Genomic DNA, 27,298 nt, shown 5'->3' with positions numbered 1-27,298 from the left:
TTCTTTGATGATTAAATAGCTGAATACTGTAAATCACTTCGAGTAGAGGCTGGCACTCTGCTCCAAACCCCTTGGAAGTTATTATTTCTATTACTAGTGCTGACACTATTGTGTTATCTGCCTGGTTCCTCTTGGCATTTGAGTTTGCATCCCCTGGAACTGCGACTTTTAAAGTAGGGGATTTGGAGATCAAGAGACCCTTTGCAAATCTTTACCCTTCCATTTTCTAAGTGCAGGGTCTTTTTTTTTTTTTTTTTTTTTTTTTTGACAACATCTCACTCTGTCACCCAGGCTAGGGTGCCGTGGCATGTTCATGGCTCACTGCAGCCTTGATCTCCCAGGCTCAAGTGATCCTACTGCCTCTGCCTCCCAAAGTGCTGGGATTACAGGCATGGGCCACTGCACCCAGCCTAGGTGCAAGATCTTAAGCCACTTCCTTTGCATCTCTGTGCTTCTGTTTATTTTAAAAAATGAAATAGTAGTACTCACTGAAAAGAGTTTTTGAGAGCATTACATGAGATAACATAAGGGAAAGCTCCTTGCATGACGTGGGCACATAGTAGGTGTTCAGTACATGCACAGAGTCCTCCCCTTCACATGCCCGCCCTGCCTGGACAGCTGGGGGTTCTAAGTGGGTCATGGAGGAGAGGATTTTCCAGGTCAGCTGTCTTCAGCTTCAGCTCCAATTAGCAGTTTCCCTGGTAGAGCCATTTTCTATTAATTCAGGACCCATAACCTTCATGATTAACTGGGGTGACTCTCTTACTATTGAGTTTGGGGACCATTATTAATTGAGTGGGCTGAGTCCAATGCGGGCTCTTCCTTCAAGGAGGGTACTCCAGAAACGAGTGACGCTCAAGCGAACAGCCAAATGCTTCCTCCAGAACAGCGAGCCCCAGGGGATGCGTCTGGGAGGTGATCAGAGATTGGAACAGTGATTAAATCCAGCTGTCTACATGGCTTCAGGCACATTAGAGCAAGAGTGTGGGAACTGGGCAGAGACTCCGAATTAATGCTGGATGTTTCTGCAGTGCCTTTTCTTTGCTTGGCATCCTCCTGCTTAGACAGAAATTCAGTTGAGCTTTTGAAAACAGTCTCCTGTTTAATTGAAGCAGTGTCCTTTATATGTCCATCCCCTCAAAGGCCCGATTTTCTACCTCCCTTCCCCCCAAAAATTAATAAAACCTTACTCAGAGGGCTATGCCCACTTTGAACAAACTTGAAGCAAACAGAAGCCCAAATAGGCCGTACCTTAGGGTGAAAACCAGCAGACACTGAACAGCTGAGACTGTTCAGTGAACATAAAGCTATAAGAGTCCTGAGCCAGGCAGAGCTGTTCAAAACCTTGCCCTGCTCCTTAGCTGTTTGACCTTAGACAGATGACTTGACTTCTCTGCACCTACATCCTTTACCTGGAAAACGGGGGATAAGAGTTGCTGAGGCCTCAGAGTATTGTTGCAAAGGTTAAAGAGTAATGGGTAACAGCTGGGAAGCCTTTAGCACGGAGCCTGAATGCATATGATGTCGTCATGCTCAGTACACGGAAGCCATTATTGATATTATTATTATTATCAGTGTGAACCAAAACCTACCTGCCCTTTCATTCCTCACATCCTAATCTTACACAAATGTCAAGGCTTGACTCAATTTCCTCACCCTCCATAAACCTCTCCTGACAAAGCCAGGTCACAAAAATTCCTGAGAAAACCACGTGTGAAATGTGCTCCCATTTTTCTTAATAGCCCAAGTTTTAGAGCTAGGCAGTGGTGGAGTCTGCACCCAGCTCTTACTGACTGCCACTTCCTATCTCTTGAGTCCTTGCTGTTCCTCAACTTCTCTGAGTGTGCATTGCCTTTTTATTCAAATGGGAAAAATAGTATACTCACCTCATTGGGTTATTGCAATGATTGGGGAAGATCGTGCATGTAAATAAAGAGGTAGCTAGCTTAGAACGTAAGTGCTCAGTTAATTTCCCCACCCTGGAGGATACGGTTTATATGACAAGTACATGCTTGTGTGTGTGACCACAAATTATCTTGTAAGGGGGCAACAGGCTGAGTGACTGTCCGGCAGTGTAGGAATGAATTTCTGGGTTCATCCTTTCCCCATCATCCGCAAGTCCTGGGCAGAAGATTCTGCCATCGTGGGCTGCTCAGTGTGATGTCAACTCTGGAAAGCTTTTGGACTTGTATTTTTTTTTTTTTAATTAATCACCAACTCTTCCGTCTTTACCCTCTGTGCATTTGCTCAAGTCTTGAGATCAGAGATATTTTCGTGCTGCTTTGGACTCATTTACAAGAGGAAGCCTGTCTGGTTTCATCTTGGAGCATCTATTCATCTTGTTATTTAGCACTCAGAGACCCAAAGATGGAGGGTTTTGATAATTAAGTAATTTAAACGGAACACCAAAGAAACCTCAGCGGCGTTGTGTGTAATGTATGATACAAGGGAAATGAGCTGGGCTAGGTTTTGACTGTTTAATGAGCTTTCAGAAAGTAATTACTTGAAACTTGGGCCCCTTTGACTAATACTTTTTCTTCTGTTTTGTCATTTTTGCAAGTGCTTTACTGAGAAATGCAAATGGTATCTGAATGAATGTAGCCTTTGCTTTTGTCAAATTCCAGTTTTCTTGTTGTGGGAGGAGGGAAGTTTGAAGATATTGAAACTGTCCTAATTAAATGCACTGGTAATTGCACAAAACTTATTCTTAAACCAAAATGGATCATGTGGCATTTCTTTTTTTCTTTCTTTTCTTTTTTTTTTTTTTCTTTTTGAGACGGAGTCTCTCTCTGTCGCCAGACTGTGGAGTGCAGTGGTGCAATCTCAGCTCACTGCAACCTCCGCTTCCTGGGTTCAAGGATTCTCCTGCCTCAGCCTCCCGAGTAGCTGGGACTACAGGTGTGTGCCACCACATCCAGCTAATTTTTGTATTTTTAGAAGAGACGGGATTTCACCATGTTGGCCAGGATGGTCTTGATCTCTTGACCTTGTGATTTGCTTGCCTAGGCCTCCCAAAGTGCTGGGATTACAGGCGTGAGCCGCTGTGCCTGGCCCTCATGCAGCATTTCTAACTTGAAGTTCAGGGTCACATTCAGGCTTCGTTTTGATTAACCGTAAGAGATGATCGGCAGCAGGTCCTGTTATCAGGTCCTCTCCTACAAAGTCCTGGTTGGGATTTTTTGCTGAAATAAAAAGCAAAGAACAAAAATGAGTTGAGATTCTTCATTTGTGCTTTCTTTCCTAATGCCTTGGAGTAATGATTTCTGAGTGTCTCACATTTCCTCTTCTGAAACTCATCAAATACAATGTTTTTCTTTCTCTCAAAGCTGATGACCAAACACCCGGGCAAACGTTTGGGTTGTGGACCTGAAGGCGAACGTGATATCAAAGAGCATGCATTTTTCCGGTATATTGATTGGGAGAAACTTGAACGCAAAGAGATCCAGCCCCCATATAAGCCAAAAGCTGTAAGTAGCCCATTCTCTCTGACTGCCGACTATTCACATACAAGGTATTCTTGCCCGTTCCCCGTGTTTTCCAAATGCTTCCTGAGGGGTAGACATCAGTGTGTCTACTGGAACGTGGGTGTATGTGTTCACACATGTGCACAAAGTCACTGGGTACAAAGATGGACATTTCCATTGGCCCAGCTCCGTCTCTATAAAGATGGAAACGATGATGCCTATTGAATTTTTGTTTCATTGATTCAATTATTGTAACTATCTTAGCTGACAACTTTCTGAGAATGGTTCTTGGGTGAGCAGAGTTCAGATCCATTTTTGGACTATGATAAAGGATCTAATTTTGCCCTCATTCTTTCTCTTGGTTCAACTGTGTCATTTTCTCTTCATACCGATATTGAAAAGGTCATGTTGTTTATCTCAACAGTATTTAAATTTAATTCTGAAACATACACTATGTCTGAGTCAGTAAATAAGATGGCAGTTCAGCAGTCAGCTCCCACCCAAGGCAAAACAGAGTAAAGCAGAGACTGACGTCCTCTTGAACTGAAGACCCCCTCCTGGAGGGTTTGGGTGTGGAGACGGCTTTGACATAACTTTCATAATGCAAGAATAAAACTCTCACATTTCCCACAGTCCACGTACCCACAGGAAGGTTTTCTATCCCCAAAGACTCAGCAGGGAGTACTTGTCGGCATCAGGAAAGAAGAGTTTGCACCTGAATTAATCAAACTGTGATTCTGCTGGGAGGATATTTCTTTGTGAAATTAAATAGAGGTCAGACCTGGTGACTCCATGATGGGTCGTAAAACTACTGACTGAGGCTGAAGACTGAACATAAACACCGTCATTGAAACCTAACGTTGTAAGGGTTTGAGTGTTAAGATGAAGAAGATAATAATGGTAGTTATTTTGATACTAGTATTGTTATTCCTTTCTTGAGCACTTACGTGCTAGGCACCGTATTAAGCATTTCTCATGCAGCATCTAATTAAATCCTCACCACAGCCTGTGAAGGAAGGTGCTGTCATTCCATGTTACGGAAGAGGAAACAGGGGCTCAGAGGGGTTAAGTGCTCTGTTCAGGGTCACTCAGCCAGCAGTGATGAAGGGAGGATCCAAGCCTCAGACAGTCTGACTGTATTGGAGGCCCACCAGGAAGCCCAGGGGCAAAGGACACATAGTTCAGGAGTCTCCCAGGTGATGCTCACCTCTCCCTAGTGTCGCACCTTCCCCTCATCCCAAATGGCTAGAATCACAGCTCTACACCAACCTCCATGCATCCCGTTTCTCCCTGGATGCCTCCTGGTGCAGGAAGCCGTGGCCCTTAGAGGCAGCCAGTTCTACTTTGTGGCCCTTCTCATTATTGCCAACTTACACACTGCCGTCAGATCAGCCTTACCAGAACTCCCGCTAGAGCCTCTCTCTGTGTGTAGATCAACCTTCAGACATTTGCGGATGCAGGTTCTAATTCCTTCTTCTTCTTCTTCTTCTTCTTTTTTTTTTTTTTTTTTTTTTTGAGATGGAGTCTCGCTGTGTCACCCAGGCTGGAGTGCAGTGGTGCAATCTCGGCTCACTGCAACCCACCTCCTGGGTTCAAGCAATTCTCCTGCCCCAGCCTCCTGAGTAGCTGGGATTACAGGTGCCTGCCACCACGCCTGGCCAATTTTTGAATTTTTAGTAGAGACTGGGTTTCACCATGTTGGCCAGGCTGGTCTCGAACTCCTGACCTCAGGTGATCCACCTGCCTTAGCCTCCCAAAGTGCTGGGATTACAGGTATGAGCCACAGCCCCACCCCTGATTCCTTCTTGAATCCTGTGATTTCCAGTTAAATCCTGCCCCACCCCCTCCTGCAATCATGTTCCATAGGACCTCACTTCCAGGTGCCTGTTGTTCTCCATGACATCCATATCCATCTTAAAATACAGACACAGAATTGAGCACAATACTCTTAATCGTGTCTGACTCTCAGTGAGTACAGTGGATCAGACTATGCCTTGGTTATTCCAGAGCTGGTGAACTGGGACCAGTCCTTTTCCCTTTCTGATCCACTGTGTCATCATCCATAATACAGTGTTGATAATAGTTTTGACATCAGAGGGTTGTTATGATGCATAAAGCACTTTGTACAAGCCTGGAACAGAGGAGGCACTCACAGAGAGCTGATCGTGGTTTTCGTTAGCTGTGTCATACATTAATTAACGTCTCGATGTAGGGTCTTTGAAGGGCAGAATCCTGCTGCTGCTATTACTTAAGATAACATCTGTGTGTACGTTGGGGTTGAAGAGGGCCCCACATGTCATGAGCAGCATCACAGCTTTTATGGGCCCATTTGGAAAAAGATGAAAAGGTAATACTGAAAGGAAGAGTGAACTATTTGTTCAGGAAACCGGGAACTCAGAGGCGAGATGTATAACTCATATGGTTTTTGTGGGGTTATTTATGAGATCTCGAAATGTGGACCTTCCTTTTCTCACTTGGCCAGAGGAAAGACGCACATGCTTCCATCCCCACCAGCATAGAACCTAGCGGACGTCTGGGGGTCATGTTCTAGCTGTAGTGCCGTGGTTTGTAAAGTGTGCTGTCCATCAGTATGCAGTATCAGTATGCAGTGTCACAGTCAGTGGTATCGACATTACATGAGCACTTTAGGAATGAAGTTCTTGGGCTCCAACCCAGACCCCCTGAATCAGAAACTCTAGGGGTAGGGCCCAGTGTTCTGTGTTTAATAGGCTCTCCAGGTGACTTGATGTGACTTGGTTGAGAATCACTACTGTGGAGTTTAGCATTAGGAGCTTAGCCAGGGAAGCTAGGCAGAGACCAGAGGGAGGTAACATGGAGAATCATCTACTTTTTTTTTTCTTTTTTTAAAGACAGGGTCTTCCTCTGTTACCCAGGTTGGAGTGTAGTAGCGTGATCATAGCTTACTGCAGCCTCAACCTCCAGGGCTCATGCGATGTTCTCACCTCGGCCTCCTGAGTAGCTGGGACTACAGGAGAATACCACTATGTCTGCCTAATTTTTATTTTTATTTTTAAATAAATGGGGTCTTGGCCAGGTGCGGTGCCTCATGCCTGTAATCTCAGCACTTTGGGAAGCCAAGGTGGGTGGATCACCTGAGCTCAGGAGTTCGAGACCAGCCTGGCTAACATGGTAAAACCCCATCTCTACTAAAAAAATACAAAAATTAGCTAGGTATGATGGTGGTGCCTGTAATCTCGGCTATTCGTGAGGCTGAGGCAGGAGAATCGCTTGAACCGAGGAGGTGGAGGTTGCAGTGAGCTGAGATTGTGCCACTGCACTCCAGCCTGGGTGACAGAGTGAGACTCAGTCTCAAATAAATAAATAAATAAAAATATAAATAAATAAATGTGGTCTTGCCATGTTGCCCAGGCTAGTCTCAAACTCCTGGGCTCAAGTGATCCTCCAAAAACCTCAGCCTTCCAAAGTACTGGGATTACAGGTGTGAGCCACTACACCCAGCCAAAAGAATCATCTCTTTATGTGGAAGACAATGGTCCTCCTTCTAGTCAGGGCATGGGGTGGTGGCTTCCAGAAGAGGTCACAGACTCAGATGCCTACAGAGGCCAAGCAGATAATATGAATGAGGGAAGAGGGCTGGTGAGATAGAAGAGAAAGTGTTGAAGATCAATGCAAGCCAGAGAGCAGGCGAGCTACCTAACAGGCTCAGCTGATGTTCACCTCCCGATGGCCTGCCCTGCGGGATACAGCCTCCACAGGGCTGCTCCATCTTCATGGTTTTCAGGGGATAGAACTCAGTGCTGCAGGGTGCAGCAGACCTGTGAGTTGACTGACAGATCCTGTTACGGTCAGTGTAGTATGTAGGCCCTGTGTAGTAAGGGCTTAGTGAAAGGGTATATAAAATTAAGATGTTTAGATAAAATCTCACAAATTTGACCGGGTACAGTGGCTCATGCCCATAATCCCAGCACTTTGGGAGGCCGAGGTGGGCAGATCACCTGAGGTCAGGAGTTCGAGACCAGCCTGGCCAACATGGTGAAACCCCGTCTCTACTCAAAATGTAAAAATTAGCCAGATGCGATGGCACACACCTGTGCATGGAGAATCGCTTGAACCTGGGAGGCGAAGGTTGCAGTGAGCTGAGATCACGCCACTGCACTCTAGCCTGGGTGACAGAGCAAGACTCCATCTCAAAAAAAAAAAAAAAAAAAAAAAAAAAAGTCACGATTTCTTTTATATATCAGAACAAATTTTTGAAAATTAAACACAGGGGCAAATAAAACACATCCACACTCATATGTATCCCATGCACTGTTGGTTTATAGCCTCAAGGGCAGTGATGGTTCAAAGTCAGGTTGCTGTTTAGCCAGCATCTGTTAGCAATGGTTATTTACAACCAGAGTCCATTTTGACCCGTTAAATATTTTGAATAGCTCTGCTAAGCAGTAATGAATATAAAAGGTCTAGCCTCGTGCCTGGCTCATAGAAAGCAGTCAGGAAAAGGTGGCTGTTATTATCATTGGTAATATAAAAAGATTACAATACTTAGTCATTATCAACAAGATCCCTCAACTGTTCTGCATTTGATACGATTTCCCACTGACCTGTGTCTTGAATTCCTCCATGTGGGTTTAACAGTGACTTTCAAAGTACAGTGATCAGGCTGTACTACGTACTTCAAAATGTTCTGGTACCAGCTCTAAGGGAGCAGGCGCTGCCTTCAATCTCCTTAGACTGAATTAGAAATAATAATAAATAATACATCATCCAGGTACAGTGGCTCATGCCTGTAATCCCCACACTTTGGAAGGCTGAGGCAGGCAAATTGCTTGAGTCCAAGAATTTGAGACCAGTCTGGGCAACATGGCAAAACCCCATCTCTACAAAAAATATGAACGTTAGTGGGTGTGATGGCATCCACCTGTAGTCCCAGCTACTCAGGAGGCTGAGGTGGGAGGATCTTGATCCTGGGAGGTTGAGGCTGCAATGAGCCATGATCATGCCACTGCACTCCAGCCTGGGCAACAGAGCAAGACCCTGTCTCAGGGAAAAAAAAAAAAAAAAAAGATACATCACCTACCCATTTGATCCAGTCTGCTTGTATGCCTTTTATATTGCAAATGCATTGCATCAGAGCCCTCCTCCCCCCAATCCCAGGATTTTATATTTCTCCTTCCTCACCCCTTCTTGACTGTCTGCCACTTCCAAAAGGCCTGTGGTGAGCGTGTGCAGAGTTCCATGTGCCTTGTGGGATGTGAAAAGGCATGCATGTATCTGTCAGCCTTCCTGATTCATGCATGCTATTCAATAGAGTGTGGTGAGAGAAAAAACAAGGAACAATAACAGAGGATTATATTCAAACATCAGTGAAGGGTGCTATTATTGGAGGTTCATTAAAATAACTTTAAATGGGTTTTTTAAATTTATTCTCAATGCCATCTTTTATTGTGGCAAGGAGCTGTTCACAGAGCATTGTTTGAAACTGTATTGAAATACAGTAGATTTGGTGTATTGTTGCAGGGAACAAGAGCCATTTTTTTTTAATGTTCGCCTGGTTGTGTGTTGCTTTTGTTTTAAAACACCCAAATGGCTCTCTGTTGCCCCAGTCTAGTATGCTCCTTGGCATATATGGCTTTTGAGGTCTTCCAATGCTAGATCTCTGTTCTCTTCCTAGCTTTAGCTCCTGACTCCAAGAACAGCATTCCTGGGCTTGTTTCAGTTTCTCAAACATGCAGTGCCTTGTTTTCCCTTGCCGGCTTCATCCATGCAGAGTCATGCACCTGGGATGCCCGAAGACGTTTCCTATGCTCTCCCAGCCCCCTGATTCCCACCGTGCCTTGCCTTTCCCCCCTCATCAAATCAGCAGAACATCACCCACTTAGGGAGGCTCTTGCTGATTCCTGAGTAGATATCTGCTACTGTCCCATCAACAAATTCATCACAGGTTGTAATAACGTGTTCAATCTCATGCCTGTCTTTTTGACTACTTGAAGATTGTGACTTTCTCTGTGTAAAATCCCAGTGCCTAGCGTAGGGTTTAGCACATTATAGGTGCTCAAGAATTCTTACTCAATGAGTGAATAGCCATAAAACAAGATGCCGTAATACACTGTGCTGTGGAACATAAAGGAGTCTTTAGGGATATATATTAGAGTGCATGTTTTTTTTTATGTACGGCAGGGTATCGCAAATAAATTGGTTGTTGTGTAAGTGACTACCCTATTTATAAAGGGCTATAATTTGGTTGCTGATTTTGCAAACTGTCATGGCATCATGTGGCTTTGCAGTGTGTGTTGGGAGAGTGTGCTGGCGAAGGATCTGAAGAGGCAGTGCATTGAATCATAGGACTTTGGGTGGACAGGTCTGCAGCTTCCTGCAGTCTAACCTTGCACAGTCCAATCCAGTATTACAGATGCCATGATGTAGCCTAGCAGAGCGTCTTAAACTTTAATGTGCACACACGAGTCACCTGGGTATCTGGTTAAAATTCTTACTCAGCCAGTCTGCGGTGGGGTTTGAGATTCTGCATTTCTCACAAGCTCCCAGGGGATAGGATGCTGTGGGACCAGGGACTCCACCTTTATGTAGCAGGGACTAGAACTCAGTGCTGCAGGGTGCAGCAGGCCTGTGAGTTGACTAGCAGAACATGTTGTAGCAGTGCAGTAGGTAGATCCTGTGTAGTCAGGACTATAGTGAAGGGGTATATACAGTTAAGTATAGAATGTTCTAGTGAAGTTATTGTTCAGGGCACACAGCAGGCTGTTGCTAGTCAGCATGTGGTGGGAGGAAGCTGGTGGTTTGGGTACTAAAGGGCAGACTGTCGCTGAGCGCATGATGGAGCAGTGGCTTGGGAAGAAGCGTGTGCTGGTTCTGTCCTCTAGTGGGAATGTGGTCAGATATCGAGTCATCCATTCAGTGGGTGATGAGGTTAGGTACTGTTCTAGGTGATGGGAACATAGCACTAAAAATAATTAACATCCCTGCCCTCATAGAGCTTATATTCTGGGGAGAGTGGGCAAAATAATAAACATAGAAACAAGTGAAATATACAATGTGTCAGAAGTTGATAAACATTATGCAGGAAGCTGAAGTAGGGATGGAGATTGGAAGAGCCAGGTCAGGGAGATGTCCATATAATAGAGTAGGTGGAGAAAATGACATTTCAGCAAATACAGGAAGAAGATGAGAGAGGTGGGAGTCATGTGTATATCTGGGTGAGAAGGGAGAGTGATTTGGGTGGTAGTAGCAGATGCAAAGGCCCTGAAGCAGGAGCTTGCCTGGCATGGTCAAGGGGGAGCAAGGATTCCAGGTGGCTGAGCTGAGGGGTTGAGGGAGAAAGGAAAAGGAGGTGAGATCAGAGAGGCCAAAGGAACGCACAGGCCACTGAAGGATCTTTGGCTTTTACTCCAACTCATGAACCAAGAAATAACATGTTCTGACTTTGGGTTTTTGAAGGATCGCTCTGAGTGCTGTAGGGACAAGGGTGACATCAGGGAGACTGGCTAAGACTCTTGCCATAATCCAGGCAAAAGGTGATAGGAACTTGGGCAGGTTGGAGCTGTTTGAGAACCCCCAAGCTGGCATCTTCAGGTCCTCCCCAGTTCCTGGCATCTTGTAGGCACTCAGTCATTGTCTCATGGGGACATGAAGGCACCGATGAACATGAGTCCCTGCAGACTGCCCACAGGATTGCTCCTCAAGTGTAAAACATGGTAGCCAAGAGTTTGGTCCCGGTAGCAATAGGATGAATGAATGAAATAGACTGTCAGGAAAGCTTCTGTGATACAGAGCGCTGGCTTGCAGGGCACAGAGCAGGAGGACATGGTTGTGCACTTGGTTGGACTTCCTCCTGTCGATGCAAAGGGTGCAGTGGCTGAGGGCTGTACCCAGGGAGTTCCTCTGTGTCTGGGTGATCCAGCTCAGAATTTTGCTGACTTGTAGCAAAAGGTGCATTGAGTCTTTGGCATGAATGAGCATATTTTATTGCAGAAGTAGTAGTACATGGAGCTATAATGTCACAGGACAAGATATGCTAGGTAATATGTTCAAATTGAAATGGCTAATGGGGAGTTTGATGGCATTCATGTGTTGTCACGAATTGGCTTAATGAAGTCCTGTCACTCTTCCTGTGAAAGGCTCCATAACACCTAATGTAAGACTTACTGTGAAAATTGGGTAGGGGGATGAGCCCAGGGCACAAGGATTCAGCTGCCTCCAAAGACATAGAAGCAGTGAGATGAAGAGGAAGAGCATAGAAGCAGTGAGATGAAGAGGAAGAGAAAGCTAAGTAGGCTTCATTAGAGACCTTGGAGTCTTTTCTGCTTTTTATTTATTTGTGTTTTCATTGTTTTTAATTAATTGCCCACGCTGGTCTCAAACTCCTGGCCTCAAGTGATCCTCCCACCTCTGCCTCTGAAAGTGCTGGGGGTTACAGGCGTGAGTCACTGTGCCTGGCACCTGTGGAGTCTTAAGTGCTAGAGTGTGTGTACAAGGATCTTCCCAGTAGTAAACATGGCTCTAGTAGTCTTTTAAAATATTATCAATGAGATCATCAATTGTTCTAAAATATGGTCAACCAGATTGTCAAGTGTTCTAAAATATAATGCATCTGATCGTCAATGCTCTCTGGGCAGGGCTCGAGGAGTACAACTTGATGAGAAGTAGACATTAAGAGCCCCTTTCCTCTGCTCCTTACATTGGAGCAACCATCCAGTCCTGTCTAGACATCTCTAGAATGCTCATTCCCTCCTTCCTTCCATTCTAGCCTGTGTCAGGCCTCGCCAACTCCAAACCCACTTGTATGACAGACTGATTCCAATCATTTCTGCTCTTGTTACCAATTCTTATCTGCCCTTTACTTAAAACTCATAATTTTGAGGCATCTGCACATTAGGAAAGACTGAAAACCTAGCAAGCTTTTATAGCTTGCAAAGATCCTTGTCCTATGCTCTGTTAGTATCATTTCCAAAATACTACATGGGTTAACTGGTCACATCCCATTGCCCGTATCCTCTGAGAGTCTAAATGCTGAACTGCTTCAGAAACTAAATCATACTCACAGGACTTGGTTTCTCGGCAATTCTGTCATCTGCAAACGTTGTTTATGTAGCTGAGGTCAAAAGCTTCAAGTACTGCTTTAATGAGCTGCGATTCTGTTCATGTGACATTCTCTTCCAAACCCGATTGCCCTTTACACTGTATGAGTAAGTGCTTCTGTGTGTGTGTGTCTGAATGTGTGTGTTTGATGTGCTGACATTTCTGAATTGAATCCAGAAAGTGTAACCTTTGTATGTTTGCTGTTAAAACTCCAAATTCAAGGCTTAAGAAAAGGATCTAACGCTTACTCAATATGATTTATTTAAGCACAGAACCTAACTCCCCCAAAGTATCAAATACTCAAGAGAACAATTCCTTTTTGAAAATTGTGATTTAAAATAATTCTCATAAAACCTTTACTGTTCAAATATATTAGAAAATATATTGAGTTTTTGTCTGCATCAGGCACTGTTTTAACTGCCTTCCATGCATTGCCTTATTTAATTCTTTCAACCCTCTAAGGTAAGGTTATCACCACATTACAGATGAGGAACTAGAGCTTGGAAAAGTTAAGGCATTCATCCAAGATCCAGCAACCAGAAAGTGGAGGAGCCAGGACTTGATCCCTGGACTGTACACTGTCCCAAGACCCTTGTAAAGATTATTAGAAGCACTTGGAGCCCCTGGTAAGGTTCGTGGTTGTGGTAACAGGAGAGAGTCATGATAACACCATCGAATGGTGTCTATTACATAATAGAAAAAGACTGAGTATTCTTACAATTCAAATGATTTAAATTTATCTTAAAATATTGCAACAAATAAGTAGAATATTCACACCTTTTATAATTTGTTGGCAGGATTTTAAAAGATGCGAATCTTATTTGTTCCTTAAGGCTTTGATTTTGAAGCTGACAAAGACAGCATACATTGACTAACCTCTGAAAGAAGGTCATGGCAGCATTGAAATGAGGCAGTCGAGACAGGCTCATTAAGGAGTAGAGGTTTCCCTGCTCAGTTCTCCTTGTTCTTTTGGGGTATCCAGTGTGTGGAGTTTGCAGAGATCTTAATAAAAACATCAACCTACATTTATATGCTGACAAACAAATAGCCAAGAGCCATTTAGGACACATAGCTTGGAGTCTGTTTATCTCTCTCCACCTATCTACAAACCCATGAAGAACCCATTTAAACTTCAGATCAAACCAGGCCCCCTTTAGTGGTTGGAATCGGCAGGTTCCTGAGCCAAGTGAAGTTCATAAATCAGTTGTTGTCTTAGTCCGTTGTTGTGTTGCCATAACTGAATACCACAGACTAGATAATTTATAAAGAAAAGAAATTTATTTCTTACAGTTCTGGAGGCTGGGAAGTCCAAGGGTGAGGGGCTTGCATCTGGTGAGAGACTTCTTGCTGTGTCATCCCATGGCAGAAGGTGAAGGGCAAGAGAGAGTATGCATGTGTGTGTGTGTGTGCATGTATGTGCATATATATGCATATGCATACGTGTGTGTGCACATGCAGGGGAAAGATAGGGAACCAAACTCATCCCTTTTATCTGGAACCCACCCCCAAGATAACAGTGTTAAGTCCTCACGAGGTGCCACCTCTCAACACTGTTGCATTGGAGATTCATTTTCTAACACATGAACTTTGTGGGGGCAAGTCAACCATAGAACCTACCAGATACATGACTTTGAGATATCCCCTGGCAGAAAAGCCAACGGTTTGAATTGAAATGGTAGATGGGAAGGCCACTGACTGGGGGAGGGCATGAAACTGGTAGCTTCTGTCTGGGAATAACTACTGAAATATCATATAATTGAAGTCAATAATTGAACGATGACCTTAGAAGTGGAATTTAACTGCTCCATTCTGTAGATGGGCAGAAGCCTAGAGATTTGCCCAAGTGACTTACACAGGGATTATAACAGAACCATGGCAAAATAATCTGGTGCTCCACTTAATGGATACAGGACTTTATTATTATTGTTATTTTGATACTGGTCCATGGTCCAGGGATTGGGGATCCCTGCCCTAAATCATGAGGAAGATTGAGGCCCACGGGTGCCACAAGTTGGTAGCCCTCAGCTTCTTACCACCTCCCAGCACCTCCATAGTCATCTTGACCTCCTTGCCCGGCTTCCATCTCTGTCTTAGCAAATATGTGTTCCCTCCCCCAACTCATGTGAGACTTACCCTCACTCCTGCTCTGGACTCCACCCTCTCGATCCTTCCTGCTTATCTCCCCTGTTTAGTCTATGTCTACAACTTCTCTATGTTCCTGTGGTTTCAAATAGGAGCCTGATTTAAATTGACTTTTAAGCAAAAAATAATGATAGTTAGTATTCAGATGTAGATGGATCATGGTCCCAAACAATGCCAGCAGGGAAACATTTCTCTGTATCCCTTAGGATTACTTTCCCCACTGTGTTGACTTCATTCTTCATTCTCAAAAGGCTTTCTTGGGCACATAGCAACTCCCAACTTATGTCCCATTATCTCTGCAACTTCTACCTTAAAAAAAGGGCTTCCTTTTTATAAAATCCCAGCAGCCTAGGACTCAATCTTTTTGGAAGACATTGGGTCATACGCCCATCTCTAGGGGAATCGCTTACTGCACAGGGGGGGATGGAATATGCTGCTTGGTTGGGCCTGGGTCACCTGCCCCTCTTAGCCAGGGAACTGGATCTAATCCAGACATTTTGAAAAAAGAGAAGGAATGTCCTATCTAAATCAGACATTTTGAAAGAAGAGAAGGAATATCTCCTTTAAGAAAAATAAAGCCACTGTCACTAGAAGAAAAGACAATGAATGCCTGATGGCTGGGCAAAAACAGCAGCTGTCCGTTCTGACTCTATCCTGACCTCTCCTTTGTACATAAACCTGCTATGTCTTTTTCGTGTTAAAAATCCCCTACCTCAAACCTGGGAATCCTCCTTACTACTACTCTTACTACTGCTAGGACTACTACCCTACCTTACTTCGCATACGAATATGCTTTTGAAAGAGTTGCCAGTTCCTGCTGTTTCCACTTGTTGACAATTTATTCTTTCCTCAGTTTGGTGCAATCTGGCTTCTGCTCCCACCATCCTATTGATATTTTTCTCATTGAGTCATCAGTGACCTGAAAACTGCCTCCTTTCACAAGCTTGTCTCATCTTTCTTGACCTCACTATATTATTAGGTGCTCTAATCCTTTCCCCTTTAAAAAAATGTGAAAAAATAAAATATTCGAGCAGCATTAAAAGCTACAAAGTGAAATTAAGAATCCCCTCACCCATGGCTCCTAGCTAGGCTTCTTGATTCTCCTTCCTAGAGACACCCACTGCAACCAGGTTCTTGTGTGACCTTCTAGAGAAGATGTGTTCAGGCCCAGAAATAGTCTACATCACACACAAGGATGTTAGCATGTTGTATACAATTTCTGTATCTTGCTTTATTCCCCTCTATCTTGGAGATTGTTTCTTATCTGCACATCTATCTCTACATCACCCTTTGAATAGCTTCCTAGTTTCCTACATAAGTGAGTTTATCTATAGGATAAATGCAGAGTAACTCCTCCTTTTTAAGCCCCTCTTCTTCATTTTTATGACATTGTGTGTCTATCTTAGTCTGTTTTGTGCTGCTATAAGAATACCTGAAACTGGGGCCAGATGCAGTGGCTCATGCCTGTAATCCCAGTACTTTGGGAGGCTAATGTGGGCAGATCACTTGAGCCCAGGAGTTTGAGACCAGCTTGGGGAACATGGCAAAACTCTGTCTCTACACACAAAAATACTACAAAAATTAACCAGGTGTGGTGGCACATGCCTGTAGTCCCAGCTACTTGGGTGACTAAGGCAGGATTGCTTGAGCCTGGGAGGTCGAGGCTGCATTGTTGTGATCACAGCTTACTGCAGACACGACCTCCCAGGCTCAAGCAATCCTCCTGCCCGAGTGACAGAGAGACCCTGTCTAAAAAAAAAAAAAGTGGATAACTTGTAATGAAAAGAAATGTATTTGGCTAATGGTTCTGAATGGTGGGAAGTCCAAGATCAGGGGCTGTATCTGGGGAGGACCTTCTTGCTGCATAGTAACCTGATAGAAAGCATCACACGGCAAGAGAGTACATGAGAGAGGGTAACTTAATTTTTAAATAAATTCAATCCCACAGTAATAACATTAATCCAATCACCTCCAAAAGTTCCCACCTCTCAACACTGTTGCCTTGGGGATTAAGTTTCCAACACATGAACTTTGGGAGACACATTCAAACCATATCACCACATTTGCTGATGTTCTTCCTGCCTTCACAGCCACTCCCGATAGAAATTCCAACTCCACGAAGACTTCCAGTGACAATTGAATTTGGAAGGTTGAGACCTGCTCATGACCCAGAAAAGAAAAGAGAAAGCTTACTTTTTGTTTTGTTACAAGTACAGTTTCTTAAAACTAACCGCCAAATGCCCCCCGCCCCCCCACCAAATGGCATATGGAAAACAGCGCAGAGATGGTGTGTGAATGTACTTGAAATGTCTTTCTAAGGAAGTGAGGCTTGGGTGGGACTGGAAACACATCCCTTGTGCTCCCCAGGGTACATGTCTTTTTTTCACTTCCTCTAACTGGGAGCCCCAGGGCCTGGCTTTGTCTTGTAGCTTCCTGTCATGATGCACCAGGCTAAGTGGGAAGGTTTCTGTTCTATGTCTTAAGTAGCACTGGCAGGTCCTCATTCTGCTTGTAATTGGGATGGGAATATGGGTAGGAATTTGGGGTTTGGCAGAGCTTACAGGACCTCTTTCAAGCCAGAGCACAGCCCTATCAGACTTACTCACTGGACAGGAATAGGTCAGTCAGCCCTCAGCAGCGGCCACCAGCTACCATGTTAAGTATTTGATGTGAATTTTATCAAGTCATTCTCACCCCATCCTACAAGAAACTTGAGCTTAGGGGACTTAGCTAACTTGCTTGAAGGTTGTATAGCTGTGAATTGTTGGAGCCAGGATTGGTACCCAGGTCAGCTTAACTTTTAAGTCCATGCCACACAATCAGATACATAGTATGAGGCAATGGGATGTAATGGAAAGCCCGTGGGCTTTGGAATTGAACAGATGGGCTCTGGATCTTGGCTCTCCTACTTGACTCCATATGACCCGGAACAAACTGTTAACTCTTAAAATTATCTGTTAAGTAGAGATAATCCTTTTCCTGCCTATCTCACAGCCTTGTGGGAATCAAAGCTATAAAAAGATAGGCAAATAGAAGGGATAATTACTATTTGAGGGTGAGTTTACTTGAAGCCAGCAATGTGGGTTTAGGATGAATGGTGAAGAATAGATAAGAAAAAAAAGATACTCTGTTGACATGGGAAGATGTTTAGAGTGTATTTCATCTAGTTTCTCTTAAAAAGCAAGCAAAAGAACAGAGTCATGTTTCCACCTTTGTCTAAAAACTAAAAAACATCCATTCATCTATTCATCAGCCATCTAGGATACAGACCAAGATGTTAACATAATACAGAGATTTGGGGTGGCAGGATTAAGAAGGACTCTTTTGTGTGTTTTAATTTTTTTATGGCCAGTCGCAGAGGCTTATGCCTGTAATCCTAGCACTTTGGGAGGCCAAGGTGGGCGGATCACGAGGTCAGGAGTTCAAGACCAGCCTGGCCAACATAGTGAAACCCCATCTCTACTAAAAATACAAAAATTAGCTGGGCGTGGTGATGGGCGCCTGTAGTCCCAGCTACATGGGAGGCTGAGGCAGGAGAATCACTTGAACCCAGAAGGTGGAGGTTGCAGTGAGCCGAGATGGCGCCACTGCATACCAGCCTGGGTGACAAAGTGAGACTTCATCTCAAAAAAAAAAAAAAAAAGAAAAGAAAAATTATTACAATTACTGTTTTTTGTTTTGTTTTGTTTTTTGTTTTTTGGGTTTTTTTTTTTGAGACAGGGTCTCATTCTGTCACCCAGGCTGGAGTGAAGTGGAACAGTAATAGCTCACTGCAGCCTCCAACTCCTGGGTTCAAGGGGTTCCCCCTGCCTCAGCCTCTTGAACAGCTGGGACTATAGGCATGCACCACCATGCCTGGCCAATTTTTTAAAAATTCTTTGTAGAGACAAGTTCTTGCTATGTTGCCCAGGCTGGTCTCAAACTCCTGACCTCTCGTGATCCTCCCACATGGGCCTCCCAAAGTGCTGGTATTAGAGGCATGAGCCACCATGCCGCGCCTCTTGGTGCTTTTTAATAGCTTGTTTGTTTCTGCGATAAATGTAGGAGAATGATAGAAGAGTCTGGATCTCTGGTCAAATCTAGGATCAAATCATGGTCAGATACTTAAACTCTCTAAACCCATTTTCTCACTGCACAGTAAGCACTTCATAGAGCTTTTGGGGGGATTAAAGGAGATAATGCTTGCAAAACACTTAACACAATATCTGGCTCATAGTTAGTGCTTAACATACACTATTATTTGTCCATTTGATAATTTTTTGTGCCTGGGTCTTAGAAACGCAGTGGTGAATAAAACAGATGTGACTTTGCTCTCGTGTAGCTTACAGTCTAGATGAGAACATAGACAATAAACAGAGAATGAACATATAGTAATAATTATAGATTGAGATATACTAGATTTTATTTCTGTGAAAGAAATGAAGAGGATATCTTGATACAGAATAACAGGAGGGAACAATGAGGATCCACTTTATTTGAAGGTGATCTGGAACAGCTTCTCTGACAAGGTGCCATTTAAACTGAGATCTGGAGGAAATCAAAACACTGGATATTATTTTTTTAATGAAAATTAAGAAAAGCAAGAGCAAAACGAAACAGACTTAGTATGAAACACAAAAGACCCCTCTCCTACTGACTTCCTCCCTAAATAAACATAAGAGGTAAAAGATCCCTGATTGTAAGGGACCTTCGTTATCAGTAGAAAAAGAAGACTCCAGTCTCTCTTTTTTCTGCCAAAGCCCAGACCACAAACGACTTTTTTAAATGATCAAATGTGTAGGCAGCTTTGTGCATCTGATTCTTCCTGGGTGGGTCCCTCCTGTGTTCAGCTGTGGGAAACTGGAAGGCATAGAAACGACCCTGCGTTTCACTGGATGTGCACATGTTAACAAAGAAAGATGCGTTTGTCTTTTTGCCTAGGCTATGTAACTTGGATGTCTTTTCATTGTGACCTTCTGATCTTGTTATCCTGAAGGTGCCCTGGTGTCTTGATGGAGGCTGGGCAGGTAGCTTCCCTGAGCCACTAGCCTCATGTCATCAAACTTGGCTAGACAACAGCAGCAGGGAGGAGCCTTATGCTCTCCTCCACCATCTTACCCGGTCCATACCCTCTTTTTACCTCCATTTCTTCCCCAGCTCTTCCTTTCCTCTTCCAAAGAAGCAGTGTCTGCCTTGCAGGTCCCACTCAAGTGAGATGTTGCTTCCTCCAGACAGTGTTCCTGGCCCTTCTTGGGTTCCTTTCCTCTGTGCTCAATGGCAGCACCTGTCCCATGGTCCCATGCAGTGGCCTGTGTGTGCATCTGTGTCCTCTGCTAGACCTTAAGCTCAATGGGGACAAGAACAGGTACCCTCTTACATATCGCCAGCGTCCGGCATGCCGCTAGGCAGAGGATCTACAAGACCCGAATATTAGCCTTCCTCATTATCCCTTAGCATCAAAATACACATCAAAGCAGCCCCTTGTTTTGGAGTTTTTTTTGTTTCATTTTGTTTTGAGACAGGGTCTCACTCTGTCACCCAGGCTGGAGTGCAGAGGCACGATCATAGCTTGCTGCAGTCTAAACCTCCTGGGCTCAAGCGATCCTCCAACTTCAGCCTTCCAAGTAGCTGGGACTACAAGCATGTGCCGTCACGCCCTGAGAAGTTTTAAATTTTTTGTAGAGACAGGGTCGTTGCTATGTTGCCCAGGCTGGTCTCACAGTCCTAGCCTCACTCGATCCTCCTGCTGCCTTAGAGTGTTTTACTAAGATGAAGCATGTTAAAGTAGCGTCAGGCTAACCTTAACAGTTTACCCAAATACTCCCATTCTCTTTATTTCTATTTTTCAATTTCTTCCATGATAATTGCTCTCTCATTTAAAATAGCTTTCACAGCCTCTTTTCTTATTACAAAATAATAATAATACCTGATTGTTATGTAAATTTTTAAAAATATAATCAAGCATAAAGGGGAAAAGGAAAAAGATGAAAACCATCTGTAATTCTTCTAATCTCCATAAGCCTGTGTATAAAATGTGTACAGATATTACATATACATTTGTGTATATAATTTATAGAATGGAAAGATATTGTACACACTGTTAGTAATTATATAACTATGTCATTTCATATTCTTCTACATCTTCTTTTAATTTTTAAGAGTGTTTTGCATGGTAATACATCAAATAGATGTATCATTATTTATTTAACTGTTTTCCCTATTGGTCCATAGTAGATTCCCATTTGTTTTCTCTAACAATTCTTTGATGAACGCCCTATATCTTGATGGGATAAACCCAGGAGTATAGAGGAGAGGTCAGGAAAAAACTTGTGGAGGAAGTGGCACTGCTCTGGAGACAGAAATGATGCACAGGAGATAGCTGGATGGATGGGGAAGGAGTGGGAGCAAGTGCTCCTGGCAGAGGAGACAGCCTGTGCAAGGGCTTGGAGTCACCTCCAAGAGTTCATGAGTGTTCCAGGAACTGGAAATATTTCAGTATGGCTGGAGGTGTCTCAGGGCGTTGGGGACATGGGCAGGGAAGGAGCTGTTGACCAAGTGTCCAGGAACAGGTCCTAAATGGCCCCTTAAGCCATGCTAAGGAGTGTGGGCTTTGGGCAATGGGGAGCTATTGCCGATAAGAGCAGGGAAATGGCATAACCCAGTCAGCATCTTTAAAAGATCCCTTTAGCTGGGCATGGTGGTGCGCAGCTGTGGTCCCAAGCTACTCACAAGGCCAAGGCAAGAGGATCCCTTGAGCCCAGGAATTCAAGGTGGCAGTGAGCTATGATCATGCCACTGCACCCCAATCTGGGCAAGAGAGCAAGACCTTGTCTCAAAAAACAAAACAAAACAAAACAAAAAAGAGATCCCTGTGGCAGTGGTGACCAAGCCAACTCCACATTCAACAGCAAGACTCTGTTATTAACTCAATGAAACAAATTAAAAGAGAAGAGAAAAAGAAAAAGAGCTTAAGTGTAACAGGTCACAGATAAGCTTTTCAAACTGTCTAGATTCTTAAATTCAGGAGCGTAATTCAACAAATCAACCTTCTTACTCCTCTCCTTAATCCTGAAAAAGGTGCTTGTGGTTTAAAAAACCACTTGTTGGTTTCTGGCCCCCATTCCTGTTCCAGGAGCCCCATTGATGTACCCTGATGACAAGGGGGTCGGATTTTCTTTTCTTTTTTTTTTCTTGTAAGCTGAGTGAGGCTGAAGTGTTCACCCAAGACAAGCTAGAGAGGCAGGTGCAATCCATGGTGCGTTTTTAATTAGATCCCAGCCACCGAGCTGCCCATACTTCAAGGACACAGCAGGCAGGAAGCTGATCTGGGCTGTGTCTCCCAAGGGCTGACGTCTCCATTTAGGGAGCGCTCTTGAAGCTAATGGTCAGTGACAGCTCCATTTGAAAAACACAGAAACACTTAACAGGGAGGCTGTGATCTGCCAGCCCGGTAAGCCGCTGATTAGCAGGGAAATCATGCTCCCTCTGTGTCGCACCCCCTTGGTTAACCCCCGTTCTTGCGTCTCCTCTGTGCTATCTCACTTAAAGATTTCATTGTTCTCTGAGACAGGAGGGAGGGGGAGAGGGAGAGGGAGATTGTGGAGCTGCCAGAAGCTGTTTCACTGTCTCCCATCACAGCCTCTGGGGAGGCCCAGGCGAAGCAACAGCCTTCTGGCGTGGATGGGAAATGGATGGTTTTTAAAGAAAAATGGTCCCTGAAGATGCTCCGTGTCTCAGCTAATGTGCTTCCTACACCGGCTGGCTTGGGTTCCAACACCCAGGCCAAGAAAAACACGCACAGGTCTGCCTTATAGCCACACCAGGATGCCATACCAGCAGTCCCTGCCACCAGCACCTCTTTATTGTCTGCTCCACCTCCCTTTTCTACAGTCCTAGCCACCATTCCTCTCCTGTGGATGACTGCGGCAGTCTCTCCCTGATGCCATGGCCACCAGTCTAGCTCCCCGAACCTCTGCAATCCCCACAGCTGAGGGGACTCCTTGACTTGTCTGCTGGAATTTTGAACTTATCATAAAGGAAAGCAAGTACTAAATCTCCCCCCTCAAGTAGGCTCTACTCCTCATGTTCCTCTCTCACTAAATAGCTCAGGCCAAAAATGTCAGTGTCACCAACAATGCCTCTCTTCCTCTCATACCCGACACCCCATCCATCAGCAAATCTTGTCAACTCTGAATTCAGAACATACCCCACATCTGAATGCATCTTTCCATCCCCCTACCAATCACCTTCCTTCAAGCCCCCGTCATTCTTACCTGGATTATCGTAACCACTTCCTCACTGGTTGCACTGTTTCCATTATTGTCCCCAGCTCATTTAATCTATCCTTGTATACCACACCAGTGATCCTGTTTAAATGTAAGTCAGGGCCAGGCTTGGTGGCACACACCTGGAATTCCAGCACTTTGGGAGGCTGAGGTGGGAGGATCACTTGAGGATAGGAGTTCGAGACCAGCCTGGGCAACAGAGCGAGACCCCCCGACACCCCCGTGTCTACAAAAAAAAAAAAAAAAAAAAAAAAAATAGTCCTGCGTGGTGATGTACATCTGTAGTCCTAGCTACTCATGAGGTGAAAGTGGGAGGATCGCTTGAGCCCGGGAGTTTGAGGCTGCAGTGAGCTGTGATCATGCCTCTGACTCAAGCGTGGGCAACAGAGCAAGACCATGTCTCTAAAACAATGAAATACTATCAAAACAAAATATACGTCATCATATCATTCAGGGCTCTACATTCTCCAGCAGTTTCCCATTGAGCTGAGATGAAAATCCACTGTCCATCAAGGACATCAAGGACGCTGCTCTGGCTCGTGGTCCACTCTGTGGCCCCTTGGTCACTCTGCTCTGGCCATACTGACCTCATTGCTGCTTGGTGACTATGCCAGGTGAGCTCTGTCGGGCCCTTTGCACTTGCAGCTCCCTCTGCCTAGAATGCCTTTCCTCCTGACATCCAAAGGGCACCCTCTCTCACTCCACTAAGGTCTTGCTCAAAGGTCATTTCCTCCAAGCTGAAAATGGCATCACTCTTACTCCATCCCCTGGCCTTTCTTTTTTTTTCTTTACTTTTTTTTTTTTTTTTTTTTTTTTTTTTTTTTTTTTTGGGACAGAGTCTCACTCTGTCACCCAGTTTGTAGTGCAGTGGCTTGATCTCTGCTCACTGCAACCTCTGCCTCCTGGGCTCGAGTGATCCCCGCACCGCAGCCCACCTGAGTAGCCGGGACCACAGGTGTACACCACCACACCCAGCTAATATTTGTATGTTTGGTAGAGACGGGGTTTCACCATGTTGCCCAGGCTGGCCATAAACTCCTAAGCTCAAGTGATCCACCAGCCTCGGCCTCCCAAAGTGCTGGGATTACAGGTGTGAGTCAACCTGCCTTGCCTTGGCTTTATTTTTCTTAACATCACTTATCTCTCTCTGGCACTAAAATATACACATTTATAGTTACGGTCTCGTTTGTTTGTTGCTTCTCTTCCCCAGTAAAATGTAAGTTCCATGAAGCATGGATTTTGTATCATTTTCTACTAGCACAGAGCCTGGCACATAGTGAGTACTCAATACATCCGTCTGAATGAGAAAATGAATAAACAAACGAATGAATCTGGACAACAAGCCTAACCACTCTGAGTTTACCCTGAGGGGTCATCCTTCTGTGGGAGTTTCCCTCCACTGGCCAGCAGAACAGACCCCAGGTCTTGCTACTGTGTCAGAGAGTTCTCATTTTCTGAGACCTGAAGCCAAGATAACAAAAGCAGCAGAAGCAATTTAGTTTGGAATGACAAATAGGTTTCCTTAAGTCTGACAGGAGTCTTTTAAAAATTCAAGACTGTTTCCTTAGTATTTAAAACTTAAACACCATGAAAATGCCCTATTATAGGAAACATATGCTATCTGTCTGTAGGGATTTGGAGTAGAAAATGGAAACTAAATAATACTTGGAGCCATGATGCGTTGATCACATACGCAGTACCTGTTGCTTGCATTCTCTCATTTTATCCTCATATCACAACCCCAATGTGATAGGAATTAAAATTGCTCCCCTTTTACAAAAGAGGAAACTGAGACTTTAAGGAATTTGCCCAGAATTGCACAGATAGTAGGCAGCATAGTGCTGAGGTTTGAATTCAGTCTACAGACTCACTTTTTTTTCTTTCTTTGAGACAGAGTTTCCCTTTTGTTGCCCAGGCTGGAGTGCAATGGTGCCATCTCAGCTCACTGCAACCCCCATCTCCCGGGTTCAAGTGATTCTCCTGCTTCATCCTTCCGAGTAGCTGGGATTACAGGTGCCTGACACCACACCTGGCTGTTTTTGTATTTTTAGTAGAGACAGGGTTTCACCATGTTGGCCAGGCTGGTCTCAAACTCCTGACCTCAGGTGATCCACCTGCTTTGGCCTCCCAAAGTTCAGGGATTACAGGCATGAGCCACCACGCCCAGCCCCAGACTCACTTTTACTCAGATAAGAAGTGAGCAGGAGGCAGAGGCTCTTGGAGACCTCAGTCCCTTGCATGCACAGCAAATACTTCTGCTTCCCTCAACAAGAAGGCTTTGAAGAAGAGCGTGCACCTCTTGACTTTTTCAATGTACCTTCACTCTTCCAGCAACTGAAGTTCAGTGGCAGCCCTCCACCTCTCATCAGTATCGCCCCAGTTGCCAACTGCAATGATCCTTTTTCAGCAACTCTCCTATTTGACCTCTTAAAGATATTTTAGTTATACCAATGCCCTTCTCCTGGGATTCCTCTCAGTCCTTAGCTTGGCTGATAATGTTCTCTCCTGGTTCTCCTCGTGCTGTCCTAAGACACTTTAAGGGGCATTTTTATCATGGGCAAATGGAAATAAAACATCTATTTCACAGAGTTGTTACATGAATGAAAAAGGTCATATATGCAAAAACCCTTGGCAAATGTCTGTTTCACTGAAAGTGCTCTCTGGTTTTTATTACTTTTGTTATCTCTTTCCACTCCCCATATTCTGTGCTGGGAAAAAAAAAAAAAAAGGTTTTTCAAGAGCTCTCTCCTCCTGCGCTTTTTTTTTTTTTTTTTTTTTTTTTTTTCCTTTTTTGAGTCAAGGTCTCCATCACCGCCCAGGCTGGAGTGCAGTGGTGCAATCTCTGCTCACTGCAACCTCCACCTCGCGGGCTCAAGCAATTCTCTCACCTCAGTTTCCTGAGTAGCTGGGACTACAGGCATGCACCACCACGCCCAGCTAATTTTTTAAAGTCAGGGTTTTGCCACGTTGGTCAGGCTGGTCTCAGGTGATCTGCCCACTTTGGCCTCCCAAAGTGCTGGGATTACAGGTGTGAACCACCACGCCCAGCCCAGAACCTGTGCTTCTGACTTCTGGTCATCACCGGGACTCTCATTGGCCTCTCAAAGTCATTGTTCAAAATGGAATTAATCATCTTTCTCAGTTTTCCCACTTTCTCTCAGTTCATACAACCACAGTCTCTGTTATTCAAACCAGAGACTTCATCATCCCCATCCTTGTCTTCCCGCCAGCCGCTTCCCAACTCCATTAGTCAATCAGCCACCAGGCTGCCACCATACTTGTATTTATTTATTTATTTATTTTTTATTTTGAGAGAGAGTCTTGCTCTGTCACCCAGGCTGGAGTACAGTGGCATGATCTCAGCCCACTGCAACCTCCGCCTCCCGGTTCAAGTGATTCTCCTGCTTCAGCCTCCTGAGTAGCTGGGACTACAGGCACCCTTCACCATGCCTGGCTAATTTTTGTATTTTTAGTAGAGATGGGGTTTCACCATGTTGGCCAGGCTGGTCTCAATCTCCTGACCTCGTGATCCACCCGCCTTGTCCTCCCAAAGTGCTGGGATTACAGGTGTGAGCCACCGTGCATGGCCACTCTGCTTGTAAAATGGAGCCAGAAACTTGGGCTCTGATGTCAGATGGACCTGATTCATCTTGCTCTGCTATTGGTTCACTGTACGACCTTGAACAAATTACATAATCTCCCTGGTCTCAGTTCCCTCATCTATAAAATGGAGATGATAATACCCACTTCATAGGGCCATTGGGAAGATTAAATAAGGTAATGCAAGTAAAGAACTTTCCAGTAAAGAGCATTTTGCACTGGCATATAGCAAATGCATCATAAATATCGACAGTCATGGTTATTATTACTACTATTACTATTATACTATTAGGTTGTGGTTACCCCCTATAGATACTGTGTTGGAAATGCATAGAGCTTTTGTGCAAATGGGTTTTGCTGGCAAAGAACAAGGAACCCCAAATTAGTGGTTTGCCCCTTCTCATTAGGTGGGAATTAGCATGTACAGGTGTGAGCACTCGTGCATGCATGCACACATGTACACACATGTATATGCACATATGTGTTATAACTCTGCCTCAGATAAGGGCCTTTTTAATATAGAAAGACCAGCAGGATGGGTGAGAAATGGCAACTATTTTCTCTCTAGAACCTGATTGCTTCACCAAACAATGGTTTGTATTTCCTCCCACATTCCTCCTTCCTAATTGAAGAGGGAGTGGCTGAATTTACCTCCTGGCACATTGCACTTAATGGTCAATGACTGCTCCAGCTAACCAGGAGCCTTGTGGTTACCCAGGCGTTGCAAGCATCAAACCCAGATCTTCATTGGGA

The 27,298-nt window shown here is 44.5% G+C and overlaps 2 protein-coding genes across 7 annotated transcripts in view; one reads left to right on the top strand and one right to left on the bottom strand.

Moving 5' to 3' along the window:
- The window catches only part of NDUFAB1 (NADH:ubiquinone oxidoreductase subunit AB1), a 1,133,838-nt gene that overhangs the window by 601,748 nt on the left and 504,792 nt on the right, over positions 1 to 27,298 (bottom strand). Inside the window, exon 1 of one of the 5 annotated variants that reach the window (XM_050773849.1) lies at positions 9,289 to 9,292. The exons of the other annotated variants lie outside the window; for them this stretch is intronic. The gene's annotated coding sequence lies outside the window, so the exon portion shown is untranslated. Of the gene's footprint in view, positions 1 to 9,288; positions 9,293 to 27,298 lie in introns of those variants that run through there. 5 annotated transcript variants of the gene reach the window in all.
- PRKCB (protein kinase C beta) overlaps positions 1 to 27,298 on the top strand; it is a 382,510-nt gene that overhangs the window by 348,730 nt on the left and 6,482 nt on the right. For both annotated transcript variants that reach the window (XM_050773830.1, XM_050773829.1), the window contains exon 16: positions 3,327 to 3,467. In XM_050773830.1, the coding sequence (XP_050629787.1) occupies positions 3,327 to 3,467 (141 nt within the window). The remainder of the gene's footprint in view (positions 1 to 3,326; positions 3,468 to 27,298) is intronic.

Source organism: Macaca thibetana, chromosome 20 (genome assembly GCF_024542745.1).
Source record: "Macaca thibetana thibetana isolate TM-01 chromosome 20, ASM2454274v1, whole genome shotgun sequence".
Lineage (NCBI taxonomy): Eukaryota > Metazoa > Chordata > Mammalia > Primates > Cercopithecidae > Macaca > Macaca thibetana.
The sequence above is the reverse complement of the archived record's forward strand: the minus strand, read 5'-3'. Positions and strand labels throughout refer to the sequence as shown.